The sequence below is a fragment of the Temnothorax longispinosus genome, chromosome 7 (assembly GCF_030848805.1).
Source record: "Temnothorax longispinosus isolate EJ_2023e chromosome 7, Tlon_JGU_v1, whole genome shotgun sequence".
NCBI lineage: Eukaryota > Metazoa > Arthropoda > Insecta > Hymenoptera > Formicidae > Temnothorax > Temnothorax longispinosus.
In genome coordinates, this window is record NC_092364.1 from 20,926,507 (window position 1) to 20,941,645 (window position 15,139).

General features: G+C 41.2%; 1 protein-coding gene across 3 annotated transcripts in view; it reads right to left on the minus strand.

The window, feature by feature from the left end:
• The window catches only part of Pgant9 (polypeptide N-acetylgalactosaminyltransferase 9), a 189,300-nt gene that overhangs the window by 54,159 nt on the left and 120,002 nt on the right, over positions 1-15,139 (minus strand). For all 3 annotated transcript variants that reach the window (XM_071782805.1, XM_071782803.1, XM_071782804.1), the window contains 2 exons: positions 10,480-11,502; positions 7,810-8,008 (listed from right to left, as the gene is read on the minus strand). In XM_071782805.1, coding sequence (XP_071638906.1) covers positions 7,810-8,008; positions 10,480-10,738 — 458 coding nt within the window. In that variant the 5' untranslated portion in view covers positions 10,739-11,502. The remainder of the gene's footprint in view (positions 1-7,809; positions 8,009-10,479; positions 11,503-15,139) is intronic.

Here is a 15,139-nt window from a genome sequence, read left to right on the forward strand (position 1 = left end):
GTAAGCTCCCGCTCTGATTTTTTCCGCTTTGTAAAAAGATACAATATTACTCCTTTTATTAATATAATTAAAAAAAAAAAATCTTATATAAATTCATTTACTCATCAGATTTTTTCTACAATTAATTATTGCTTTTTTATCTCAGCTAAAAAAGTAATATAATTAATGTATTATGTGTACTCTGATTATATTAATTTTATTTTATTAATGTTATATTATAATTTTAAGTTAATTATGTTATTATTCAGTTATTTAGATAATTATTCATTCATGAGTTCAAGCCAGAGAGAAAGAAAGAGAAAGGAACAATACGCAATTTTCTACATGCAGAGATTTTCATGATAAGTGTAGCCATAAAGCAAAACACACCACGCTCTAGTAAGTCGAGCCGAACAAGTTCAACTAGTCCCTTTGCTGGGCGGCTATTTTTCGCCACAGGGCAAACGGCATCGCGATGGTGGGCACAAAGCTAACTCTCCTCTCCACAAAGCCGCATCGGGCTCGGAGAGCGTAACGTGCAACGTGCGGCGCCGTGAACACGAACATTAGCTGGTAGTTAGGTAGCGATCGTAAAACTTGCCGGGCCGTTGGGCGGCCGGACGCGTTTCCGGAAACCGTGGCGTACTTTTCGCGGCGGCCGCGTGATAGACACGCGAGTGCAGAAACACGGCTGAATCGCGGCCGTGGGTTCGGGCGTGCCGGATGAGCGGGAGGACGCGGAAGTACAGGGGACGGTCGTCCTCATGAGTGCACTTTGCGTTTCCCAGAACGATATCCAATCCTTCCTCGTCTCCTAACCAGGCCGCTTCACTCCCTCGCTCAACGTTCTTATCTACTCCCGCCGCGTAACTCGAAAAGTTTTCCTCGGTCGCAAGTTTCGCGGCGCGCCGCGCCGCACCTCTTCCGCACAGCCGAATCCTGTGTACCTTACGCGAGGGCTCGACTTATTCGCGGGTAAACTCGAATCGGGTTTGCGGCTGTTCGCGAAGTAACTTCGCGAATGACGATTATGCGTACGATGGAGGGAAACTCGTATTCGTTCAAAGTTAGGTATGTGAGCGATACGATCCAGAAATATGAAGCCTGGAGTCGGTACAGAGCGTTGATAACTGAACGGGCGACTCGAAAACTCTTCGAGATCGCCATCGTCGTTACGATCGTATTTAAGCTTAGCGCTAAGCGATAATAAAAACTCCGCGAACATCGACTGATCCGACAGTTTCGGTACATTGCCTGACAACAAATTGCGGTAATGCCAGCAACTACCGCTTGCTGGCGGTCCTTTTCAACGTCCTGCGCGTCCATTTCGCTCGAGTATCTTCGCCGGGTCCGGAATACGTTTACGTGAACAGCAGTCGTTCCCGGCATTCCTGCGAAAGCGACGAGATCCCGTGGAAGCCGCTCGGGCCACAATGGATCCTCGCGAGCGATTTTCCAACCAGTGCACAATGCCCCCTCTATCGAAATCGTTTTGCACTCTTGCCGTGGTTTGGATCCTATGCCAACTTATTCCTTTCGATCCGGGAATGTCGCATCAAACTCAGGGATATACGCGAACTTTCTCTTCTACCTTGCAAGGAATCTTGTTGAGAACTGCACTCTCTTCCTTTCTTCGATAATTTAGATTCCAACATATTATTTACTCACAGTGTGTACGGACATTTACACACATTTGACGTCTATTTGGCTCATTTGATTATTAATTTTGCTGTAATTAGCTACGAGTTTAAAGAAACCGATCCTAATATTTCTAAATCGTACCAGAATTTTCTTCGACATATGTATTAATAAAACATTTTATCTTTTTCTTCTTCGATGCTGTTCCACAGCCCGAATCGAGCCTTGACTTTCAATGTGAAAACGCTGCAGTCCTATGTGGACTTTGGCTTCCTCATACGTCTCGTTATCAGTTGTAATTTTTATGGGAAAATGTTGTAAGCGCCTGCCCAACCTCCGCTCTGGAAGACTGCGTTTATTTTAAAGTTTATTCATTGTTGTTGTTATTGTTCGAAGATTTCTGTTATCCAAGAAAGTAGTACCGCGCGATTTGTTTATCCCTGGTTATCTTGAAATTAAGTTTATGTTTGAAGGGTACTTTGTAAAATATTTTCTCACTCAAAATTTCATTAAATATTGTTATAAAATATCAACGATACATGCCTAATTAATATCTTCGATATCAAATTGTATAATAAGACAAAGAATTTTAATTTTCACATGCCAAACTATAATTGATAACGGGAGTATTATTAAAAGTACCATATGGTATTATTGAGGATTAACAGTTGCGGGATCACCGGAGCGTATCGGCAGAAATAAAACAAATACGAAATGGCCATTGTTTGTCGATCTGACGAGCGGTGAAAGCTAACGGGATCGTTTCCTCGGGCGTTATCTGAACGTCTACTGAAAACCGATTCTATATCCGCGATAATGGCAGAATAATCAATCGCGGGCGTCCATTCCGTTCCGCTCGCCGCATTCGTATTGCAGCGCCCGGGCGAAACCTCGGCGCGTTCGAAAACACTCGCCTAATCTAATCTAAGTGCGGAGTGAGCGCGTGTGCGAGATGGTAGGCAAACTAAATAAAGCCGGGCCGACTCGTAATTGAAAAATATTGGCGCCTCGCGTTAACTCGCTAGGCGAATACGGAAATCAAGCGGCGAAACCAGCCGGATCCGACACATATTTTTTCATTACCCTTTGCACACGTTCCCACCTACGTGGCCGACGGCTCGCTGGAGAATCGCATTACGATGTGTTTGCCCGGTCTTTTTCCAGACAGAGAGAGAGAAAAAAAAGTGGAAAAAGAGGCGGCTATTGATCGCGGCAATCGCCGCGTCCACCAAATCTGAAAATCGATTCTACAAAAATCCATGCGTCCATCATTGTGTCATTGATATAAAACGAGAAATGTAATATTTTAACAGAATTTTGACAACGCAAGGGATTAAAAATTTTATAGTAACAAACATTCAATCGGGCGATGAATAAAGCCGGAGAAAATTAATTTTGCTCGGAAATCTCGGATAATAAATCGGAGAGAATCGGTATTTAACTACATTACATTTCGAAATAATTTATTAAACTGCGCACAATTTGCACAATATATCGATTAATGTTCTTCAATAAACGACATAATAGACGCTGCCAGCTTCAGCAATGCGAGCTTCTTCCAACCAAGAAATTGCTGACTGAACCATATTGCTCATAAGTCCTCGTTAAACTCTCTCTAGATATCGCTTTTTATCATCCGTTTTCTTTCTTTTAACCTAGTAAAAAAACGACATCACCAATTTTCTCTCGCCTTTTCGACGCTTCGAAAAGCGATATACTCTAGACAAGAAAACTTTTCGGCTAATGAGAAACGGACCGCGAAGCTGCCTGTAGGAAATTAACCGTGGAAAACTCGAATTTTCATCGTAAATTTGTTCGGAGGATTAAGGGGATTAAATCTTAATTGCGACTAGATGAGAGATGGCGTAAAATACCTACGTGCAATAATTTATACGTTATCACGTAGTTCTTAGAGAATTAAACACTTTCGGATTTTTCAAAATTAATATTAGGTAACATTAACGCGATGTTATTTAAACAAAGAAACTGAGAAAATTTTTAGAAAACATGTTAACTATTTTATCACCATATATCGTAAAAGATATAGACATATTTTTTTTTATTTTTATTCAATGTAAAAGAGATAAAGAGATATTGCAATTGTAATGTTTTCTATTAAAAATAATAAACTTTGTGTGAAACATTCAAAAAAAATAATAAAGGTATAACAACTTGTACAAAATCAAATACTGGAAACACGAGGGTGCTCCTCGCTGTTTGGTAATGTGATAATTAAGTAAAGTCCTCGCAAGCGAATTTCACAGTCGTTGAAGGAGCAGCTTATTAAACCGAACGTTTCGCCATTTGCATATTTAAATTTCCATTTCCGCGGAGCTCTTGCCCGGGCAGAGCCACCAGGTTAAATAGGAAAACCGCGAGAAGCGACCTTTTATCTCATTTCGTACCCCTTATCGCCAGGTGCATTGATCTTTCCTCTCCTCACCGAACCTTCTGTTTACCTTCAAATCTATGAGAATCAATCTTTGACTTGTTGAACGGTATCATATCCAAGATTTTCTTCATTTAATATTCCTCATTAAGATATATTATTAAGATAAAAATAAAAATAGGTAAAAAATATCGTTAGATTTTCTAAACGGTTTAATACAGCTTTATATATAAATAAGCGACTATTTTTCTTTATTTCAAATATTTTTGATAACAATTTAGTGAAAGGTTTATTGTACCGACAAATGGTTTATCGACTTTCCATGTAATCCTAGTTGCCTACAAGATTGAAACTTTTTGTACAATAGTTCTGTTATATCAACTGTAAAATTAATTAAATCATTCGTTACGGGAGATGGCCCTCTCCGTTATTCAGTGAGCTGCACCAAGCTGTTGAAGGTCGCTTAATTGAATATTCAAAAAACAATATGTACCGTGGCGGAGATAACGACCACTTTAAATGATTGGTCCACCGCGGTAATTACAGTCGCCCTCGGGTGTTTAAATTATTAATTAATAACCACCGACGCGTTGTACCTTTGTTAACTAACGCGATCGTAATCGCTAATTATTTCGACTCTGTGACCGCTAATTCAATAAAATCCAGAATTAGCTCGTTTTAATCGTTTAAGCTGCTAACCGTATTCGGAAATATAATTTTCCGAATACGGTATAAATAAAACGGCGCAAACGGAAAAAGTTATAATATCCCATTTCGCAAAAAGCCTATGGCGATTATTTCGTGTCGCGCTCACTGAAAAGGAAATGTTTGACAAGAAAATTGTGAAGTTGCGTTAAAATTAGAGACACGTACATTTTGCATGAATTCGATACGAATAAATACCGCTGCCAATACATCGAATTATTATTCTTTGTGTTGCCTGCTAATTGGATAAATGTTTCCTTCACTACCGTTTCCCTTTGATCAATTTATTAGCTTACGTAAAATGTAGTCGTTTAGATTTGTTTCATTCCACTTAATAAAGCGATAACGTACATAAATAATAAGCAATGTATTTATGATCATTCGATAGATTTATGTAACAAAATGTTTAATAAAATTATGATTATTTATCCAAGTTTTTACCATTTGAGATAATTGCTTTGTATAATGCTTATGATATCAACATGATGATTACCGATTCTCTCTAAACAATCCTTACGGCTCTAAATTAGAGACACTTGTTCGTAAGCGCATCATACAGCACACCTGCACCGGTGTGGCGGCACCTTTATCCAAGCCGTTAGTTACGGATGCGACTCGCGGTGTGTCAGCAACAACAGGCACCCACGAAGTTTGCCCACCTGTCCTGATAATGTCGGTTAATATCATGTAAATTGTAATTAATATTCATGGGGTTAATTCGCTACCGCGGTCGGCCCGACGCCGCTGCTGCCGCCAGGGCGAAGTTTTAGCGAAAATTTACGGTCACCGCGAAACATATTTCGGACGAACCGCAGGCATTGTATAGTTACGGCCCTACGACCCGGTCTCATCCGAATAAATCACGTCGATCTACGCGACGGATCGTAACAAAGTTATCAATCCGTTGCTTGGTATAACTTGTAGAATTAGGCGCGAGTGCTAGATTACACTAAAATAATAAAGAAGTTAAAAAAGTAGATAAGAAATAAAAAAAGTGCGGCACAAAAATAAGATATATGTATTCAAATATCTTTAACAATGTAGAATTTCACCAACAGCCGGCAATAAACATATTATATTCATATTGCGATGCAGTATTAAATTTTAAATAGCAATCATTTTTAAATTCAACGAACACATTTACCCACGAGAAGGAAACGTTTAACGTGATTGAGAACGAAAAAAGAGTGCCATGTTTTAATGAAATAGTATAATTGAAAACTTCCCAGCGGGAAATTTCAGAATTCCCGTGTGACGTAAGAACGGTGACGATGCAATGTATTAATTTCCGGTAACGCATTTTCCGATGATTAAATTTCCGAACTACGTCGCCTGCGCGCTCTTTTCGCTGTAGACTATTACGGTCAACTCGCGCAACAAATTAGGCACAGTGCAATTAATTAAACAACACGTAACACGTAACACCGTAGTAGGTACTTCGCGCAGGCAAGCGGACGCGAACGCTCCCCCATGAAATTGCATTTGCGACGTAGACGGAAAATAATTTGCAACGTTAACAAGAATTCGGAATAGAGGGTCATTAGCATAGCTTGGACGCACATATAGCGCACATATACACGTACGTGTACATTAGCGAGGTTGTTCTTCTTCGTTCAAGGGTGATGTTTACATATAATAGCCGCGCGATTAACTTAGTGCCATAATTAAAATAATGGCGCGATGCAAATTACGTAAGGCATTGCGTTATATTACTCGAGAAATGTTTCTCGCAACACCATTGCATTACGCATCTCATTCAGAGAACGAGAGAGCACTCTCCCCGGGCGCAGTTGCCTCAGATAAAACGTTCCCCGCAAAAGCCGTTTTTAATATCCTTCGTGATCGTGCGCGTTGTGCCTGAATAAATTGCACTTTGGTACGGTGGAATGCAAGACTAAAGAAAAGTAATTTCCGATCGTACATATGATATCGACATTTAACAGAAACTTTATTAACAGGTACATTCGATGTCTCGTCTGCAACGCTCTCGCAGCAATGGGAATGAACGCAATTTTAGTTGCAGTCATCTTGTCTTTTCACAATTATGATAAATAAATGATATATTCATAACCAAGTAAATAAAATTAAAGTTTCGTATTTTATCGACGAAATGAGATAAATGATGTATTAGGTATCCTTTTAAACGTGTAAGATATTTTTTAAGAAAGATATATTTATCGAATGATTGTCCTTCTAAAAAAGCGGAGGACGTCTGGTCACGTTATTTATAGACAAAGTCAATAAGCTAGCGAATTCAAGAATCTCGATATTAAGAAAAAAGAAGCTGATTTTATGATACCGTGGTAATTTACGACGCAGCTGTTGCTTCGCGAACGTATCCTATATACGTCGCATCTGGATTTTTCGTCGACACACGCACTCGCAAGAGAAATTACTAATTCAAAGCCACTCGTACCAGTTACTGTCTCTCGTGATTCGTTTCCGCGTACATCGGAGATGCTTTATTCCACCGAGACAATCCCCTCTCAAGCGAAAGGAAAGAATGGGAGGATCGGATCGGGATAGTTGAGGTCGCGACATCGCGACCTCTCTGACCCGCGGTATTTTACCAACGACCATCATGTTATGATGCGACCGTCTCCGCAGTAAAGGGAAATGGCACGGGACATTTACGGTCATGATTCTCCGACGCATTACCGCGGCCTATCTGTTCTCTATCGGCGAAAACGCTGCTACTCTGTGGGTGTCTCGGGGATAAACGCGTATACCATATCCTTTTTATACCGGATATAATATACCCTCCAGAGATGTTCCGTTACGTTTAAATGCCCGTTTTCCCTTTTCTTTTTTTACATTCGCTTTGCGTATATTTCTCGTTTTTTCTCTTTTTTCTCTGATGGCAAATATCACACGCTGACAAACGAGCCCAACCGATCGCGTCTCTGAACGTAATAAAATCGCACGTGTCCTTTCCAGAACAGTTTGCGATAAAACCTTCTGTTATTAGAGACATATCGTTGGTAAGTTATTATCTTTCCGAAAGAAAATAAAGGAGGGGAATTAATATCAAACAGCAGCAAATACATCGTTAACTTTGATAACTTAATGCAAGCCAGAATTATATGAATATGACTCACCATTGATCGCGTGGATCGGGCAGGGATCTGTGTACGGAGATTAAATCACTGACATACTGATTGAACGCGTTATTGAGCCAGCCATCGTCCACCAGCTTCTTCGTTTGCGCGGACATGTTGGTCGGCAATATCACGGGTCTGCCCATCTCGCCAGGTGCAACAGCATCCGGATCCCGTGGTACAGCCAGTACTCCACCACCTAAGGGATCGAAAATCACGAATGAGTGACATCGTACAAAGGTGTTGGCACGAGGAGTTTATATATTATAAATTATGTCTATTAATTGAATTGTGTATCCATAATTTATCTCATCGTCAAATTAAATAGATTTAAAATTAATCCTTTGTTAAATAAATTTATTAAATTTTTATTAGTGTTATAAAAATTACTATTGTTATATCACAAACTTCGAAAATTTCATAAAATATTTTTAAATAAAAAAGAAGAAATAAAAGTTATATACAGTTTAAACAATTCCAGTACGTTTCTTACTATAATAAATAATATTTTTGTTTAAAGATTATATGCTTTCTTTTCAATTTTATCTCATTTTTCAGTCATTCCATTCCCTCTGGTATAATATAGGATCAAAATTAAAATTCTTATGAATTCTTACAAATTTTTCAAGATCAATAATCGGAAAAAGGAGACTGGCGGTTAACCGATATTACCCTACTAACGGTAATATCGAAAAATCATTACATTCCAAAGATTAACGACATTTATAAGCGCAGTCTTATATCGTGAAAAGAACTCTCGTAATTGAAATTAGAATACTGCTAATGAGAGTTGAGAAAGGCATTATCGCGCTGCTTATGCGTCGGCGAGATAGAAAGGCAAATGGAGCAATACAGTGAATCACGCCAAACTCGTGGCCCCGCGCTCGTATTTTGTCGGTGTTCCGGTTTAGTTTCAGCTAATTCTCGTTCCGCCTTCTCGTTTTGCCTGAATATCGGGAGTATGATGCTTAACGTCAGCGCGCGAGGAGAAACGAGTCTGCGACGGCGGCGGTGACGACGGCGCTGCGCCGCAGAAAAAGGGCATCGGGAATTGAATTTTCAGCACATCCACATCCCCGTCGGGTCTCGAGGTGCACCCTCTAAGAGCTTTCTCGCATAAACTCCGGTTTTATTTGCCGGCGGCATATTGCCGCGGCATAGCTGCTAAAGCCAACGAGGCAAGTGCGCTCCGCGATATGGTCGGCTGGCTGGCGCGCCCGCCTGTCCTGAAAATAATTTTATCCCGGTCGACAAAGTTCGGCCCCGGTGTGTACGATGCGGCAATAAAGAGGACGACAAATTGCTTTAGCTCCGCGACCCGGGCCGCCACGAAGTTCGGCGATGAAACTCGCGTCGTGCATCACGACCGCGTTCGCCGTTACGCTACGGGCTTTTCTTGGGAGAATCGCCGGCGGCGCGGCGCAGGGAAGTCTCCTTTTCCCTCCGTTTGCGTATGAGCTGAGCGCGACAGTCATCTCGTTCGTTCTCGGCGCTGGAGCACACGTTCACGCCCGCGGAATTTAAATTCATTAACACGTCATTCCGGGACGCGCGAGCATGCGAAGTTCCTCGCGAATGCGAGCTCGTGAGAGGCATCAACCGACGAGAAACGCGACTAAGCTCATCATTCAAGATCCACATTTACAGACTCCTCTCTAATACCATGTATCGCGCTGTTCGCTGCGACGACGTCGGCAGGGTGCAACATCGACAATATCAGGATGATCCATGCATTATGAAAGCCCCATTCGTACTTCGCGTACTTCTGACAATAAGGAGGTAAACGCGGTGAGTGAACTACCAAAGATTCCTTATTGCGCCCGCGGCGGTGCCCGAGAGAACTTTCGTCTTTGAAGATCCTTCGCGCGTACAATCATACCTCGCTCTACGTTCTTCTTCTCCGCACGATTTGCCTTTATTCCTGCTGCTCTTGTGCAATCGACACGCACAGGTAAGAAGCATAAACAATATAAGTATTGAGTAAAAAAAGGTTTAAAAAATTTATTTCAAAAGAAATTATTTTTGTTTTCTTCTTTCTGTCGAATTATCGGCAAATAAATTAAATTCTCAACGGATAATTCTCTGAGAGTTAATTATTTATATAGAATTTGTATACAATTTGTATCTATGGCAAAATAAGAAAATATGTTATAACTGGTACGTATACGTAATAAATTTTTTCTTTTTTACTTTACTTGAAAAACGTTCTCGAAATGTTGGACATGTTGAGCCACAGGTGGCTCGCGAAGTAATCAAACATTCTCGGGTATGATTCATGCACAGACCATGCATTCCAAAAGGGACATCTATCAGCTTATTAAGACCTAACTCGCACCTAACCCGCGCGTGTGTAGGGTGTCCACCTATTAAGCCGTTTCCTAACAGACGTGATTCATGTAGCAACTCACAGTACGCCTACGTCGCATCGGCAAGAGATGAAGAAAGCAACTTTAATCATACCTAAATCTTCGTGTCGAAGATAAAACGATTTGCCTTCTAAACAAAATATGCGCCCTTCAAAATATTTTTTCTTTAGCTATATTGCAAAGCGATCATTTTAATTTATATCATTCTTAACAATCTCACAAAATTAAAAAAAATTAATTCTCTAATGGACTGAATAAATAGAAGAAGGAAAGGGAGAAAGGAAAACAATCTCGTTGAAAGTACCTTGCTCCGGGCCGGCCTGATTGATCTTCGCCTTGTTGCTGATCACATTGCCGGTCGTCTCTTTTCTAAACGACGCCGCGGGCGGTACAAAGCCGTTCGCCGCTTGCTGCGGCATCGCGACGCCCGACGGTGCCAATCCTTGAACGGCGGCCGCCGCCGCCCGATCCTCCGTGTAGAGCAGGAAACAGACGGTCACCCACACGGCGGTCGCCAGCACCGCCACCTTCAACCACAGCGACCTCCTCCTGGGGAAACCCATCCTTCCGCCGTTCTTCGATCCTTCCTTTATGCGCCTGCTGCGATCGACACCTTCCCGTGCTGCGATTATCGTACTTCTCGTGCGGCCTCGAAATGTCGTGTTACCTCAGCAACATCCTCTCGCCCCTCTTCAACCTTCCTCTCGGTCGGCTCTCGCCGTGTGACGTCGAAAGGTCCGGGCACCTAGACTAGTTCCTCCTTTCTACGCGATCGAGGACGCTAATTAAACGCCCGAGTAGAGAGAGGAGATCCACGGTAGACGCGTTCCTTTCACGAGCTACCGCGCCAGGAATTTCACAGCGAAAGCCTCGGCTCCGGAGAACGATTCTTTATCCTAATCGAAATGACTGACAATCACTGACGTGCAACATCGATAACTTTCCGTGATAGTAACATGCGTTATCGTCCGTTTCGGCGAGGCTATTCTTCAAAGTTGATCTCTCTCGACGCCGTCCCGATAGATCACACGAAGTGAGATAAAGTAGATTTCTAAATTGTGCGAAACAAATGTTGTACCTCGAGATATACCGTGGCAGACATCTACCGAGTTTTAACGACGTAATGTGATACGTTTAGCAATCGATATGTTGCATTTGATTCTCGCCGTTACGTCAACGTAGAACGGCGAAATGGTCTTGCATTAATATATGAATTATCGTCGTAGATTGGATATGATTTTTATGTTTTAATTAATAATCCGTATATGTGCGTTACGATATGTATTTTCGGGTCAACCAGTTTCTCAACGTCACCGCATTCTCGTACCTGCAATCATAAAAAAGGCAAAAATATTAATGGAAGAAACCTCGGTATATAACGACTAAAGTTCAATAAAATATTGAAAAGTTCCAACTCGTACAAGTCTGATCTACTTATGAACTATATTTTCAAAAAGTACTCGCGTGTTCAAGATTAAAACTTTTACGCAAACTCGTTTAATCATTAGTAAACTCGGAATGTTTTAGTGTTTTAAAATTAAAATGTATAGCGCTATTTCATGTACAAATATTGGCTTTTGTTTTGAAAATATTCAAGATAACAGTTTACATAATTTTCATAGTGTATACGTAATTAATCGTAGATTAATAAAAATTGCGGTGCTACGATCCTATCTATTCTCATAAAATTCTGAATTAGAATCGCTATTTTAAGTATTTAATTTTCGACATATTGAGAGAGAGAGATGAGATAAATGCTATCTCCTTAGTTATATTATTAACTATTCGAGGTTCTAAGGTGGCAAAACTGACACAATAACGAATCTCTCTGCATGCGATATATTTAGTCTCGTCGAATAGCTTCCGTTTCTTTATTTATTTAGCGATTCGTCTGGCACAGACTCGGAGCAATTTCGGAGCAATTCGTTAAATCTTATTTCTGGAATCACGAATAAAACAAAGATTTTATATATAAACTTTTTTGTGATTATACATTAAATATAAATAAAGATAAAAACGCTAATATTGCAAATATAATTTGCATCTCTGAAATATACTCTTCACGATTTATTTATCTTACTAATAAAACGGTATTATTTAAAAGATAACATATTCGGAAATACGATCGACCTGGGAATTTCTCAATTAAGAGAATGATTGTAAACTTGCGAGCTCGTTAGATATACGATCCAGAATTCAGTGTACCTAAAATACGTTCTTGCGAGTAACCCAGCGCTAAGTAATCGGAAAATATGCGCGTCCCGGGGCTTTATTAACTTTGTGTTAAATTAGGAAATTAGGAACTTTCACACGGCGTGGCGGTGTGGTCGTTAATGATGTTAGGATGGACGGTTTATACGAAAGTAACAACGATAATATCGATGATCTTGACCGTTAGCCGTTCGATACTTGTTACCAAAAAAAGAAAAATTTTTCTCATCATAGAAAATAGCATTGGTCTACGAATATGAAACGGATCGACATGAGAAAGGCAACACCGTAGCAAATTGCATAAATTAAATCGACGACGCGACGCGACGCGATACGGTCATCCATCACTTTCACACGTCGAGCCTACTATACGAAATGATTATATTCCCGACATGACGCGCGATCAGGCGCAGATAAGTGGACGCGCGCGGTACGACCGTTGCATTATGCGCAATGCATCGCCCCACGTGGAAAAGTTGGCTGTCGCCGTGTGCACGCAATCTCGCAGATTGTGCAAAGTTGTCTGCTCGTATCGGAGAATCGAGAGCTGCATTCGAATGGACCGAAGCCTGGCGGGATAACGATGAAAAGGCCCCGCCACGCGCGCATCTAGAGAGAGGGTTCGGGTTCGGGGACGGGACGTGAAAAGCTCCCGGGCGAAGGAGAAGCTCGCTCGCGCGTGTCACGCTCTTTTCGGCGCGCCGGAGACGTTTGCTATTCATAGGCGGAGAAAGGCGCGCATTCACGTTTTAACGTTGCATTTCGACCGTAACCATATCGCGTGAGTCGCGAAGATGCGCGCTGCAGCGGATGCATCGAATGGCGATGCATCGATGGACGTTATGATGGGAGAAGTGCAGTTAAGCCAGCAGCTTTTCATCGCCGAGATTGAGCGCCACTATTCTCACGGAAAATTGCATCTGCATTGCATCCAGTCGTCTTATGAATAACATTGCTCGCAGGAGAGAGAAAAATTTAGGGTAAACTCGGGTAAGATGGCCATAGAGGAAAGATGGCCAATCTCGGTTTTCTTTCAATCTAGCCATGAAACATCGAATGAATATGAGTTGGCCAACATGAGTTTACCCTACGATGTAAATTTTGGTTAAGTTTAGTTAATTGTGGTGTTAATATAGTTATTAACGAACACATAGTGAAACGTGAGATGTATAACATTCTGATAATGCCTAGCTAATCGCGCTGTTAATTATATTAATAAAACTCGAAATTCCCTGCTGGAGCTAGCGACAGAATAAAACTGCACATTTCAGATAAGATTTATAACGAGAGAATATCCTGAAGATAGGAGCAATTTAATTTTTCGTAAACAAAGATTAGAATTGAGATATCCGCGTGGAACAATCTCGCAATATTGCGGAGATATCTTCTCGACATTATAGAGTAAGAGAACTCCGCAGATCATACTATCTTTCTCAGACGGCACGAGAAGCCTTCCATTTCCAGCGAGTGGAGGGAACATTGTCTCGAGTAGACACACGTGCGAAAGCAGTGTGTGCTTTGGAGAAACGTTAGCGGGAGAGTAGTCTGGCTCTGCCAGAACCGTACGTGGCAAAGTGGCATGGTCGCTTTTTAGTGGTCGTTACTATCGGAGACACTTTTCCGTAAAAGAGTTTACTACTTCTCGTCTCTAAAATGCTCAGGCCGATGTATCGGTCTGAAAAACCTTCCTTTCCTTTCCTTTACGATCTGGCAGTAAATATACTGTAAGAAACATAAGTGTGGCATCTCCTGTCGCGGCGTCCCGGCAATATTAAAAAAAAAAAAGGAAAAAGAGATCAGTGGACAAAGAATTTATTTTGTTGCGAAATAAACTGCTCCGAGATCTCGAAAGTAAATCTGCCTCTAACGCTGCGGATAAGATTGTTAAAATGAGGTCGGGGATAAATAAAGAATCAGCATAACTAAATGGTAAGAAAGAACGATCGCGATGTGAAGAAAATGTATAAGGCTGCGGAAGGCGGATTTAATTTACTGCAGAAATGAAAATAAAAATAGCAGCAAAATGAGCTCTTGGAATGAAACTCTAAAGGAGCAGAAACAACTGACACACGCTGTACTGCACGCTGCGGTTCAACTCGAGATTGAAATGTTCCTCGGACTAAAATATGCTTCTTGTTTCTTTCATCGTATATTTGTATTACAGTATTTTTATCAAATATCGCTTTGTGTAAATACCGTAAATAATAAAACTGATTAAAGACATACATAGTTTTGCAATATTATCCGACACAGGAGTGTGTTTTTTTACCCCGATCGATGAAAATATGTCCATGCATGTAAAGAGCTTGATAAGAGAGCAAATGAATTAGGTGCCTTTTGATTGAGAACGCTGGCAACGTCAGATGTGTACGTATGGTAAGACGGAATAGAGTATAAAAAGTGTATATTTGTCATTTGTAAGAGCTTGCTTTCGTAAATTTCGTCGCAAGCGTCTCGTCGCCCTTTCGTGTTAACCGAAGTTAGATCGAGCTGGCTACTGGAGATAACATCGAGCTCGCGTGTCACTGTTTATTTGGGTTAGGTTCTATTTTCGCTACCGGTCTACCCCACCGACACGAAACGAGAGCACAATGGCTGGACTCTTTGTCCGCCGTTAAATGAATCGCTTAGGATAGGAAGGTGAGAAACGTCTGAGACGCTCGACACAGAATCCACGTAGGAAAGATGTGTCAATCAACGTTCGATAACATTGGCAGCATGCGTATGCCGACGTATGTTTCTGAAGTAGGGAA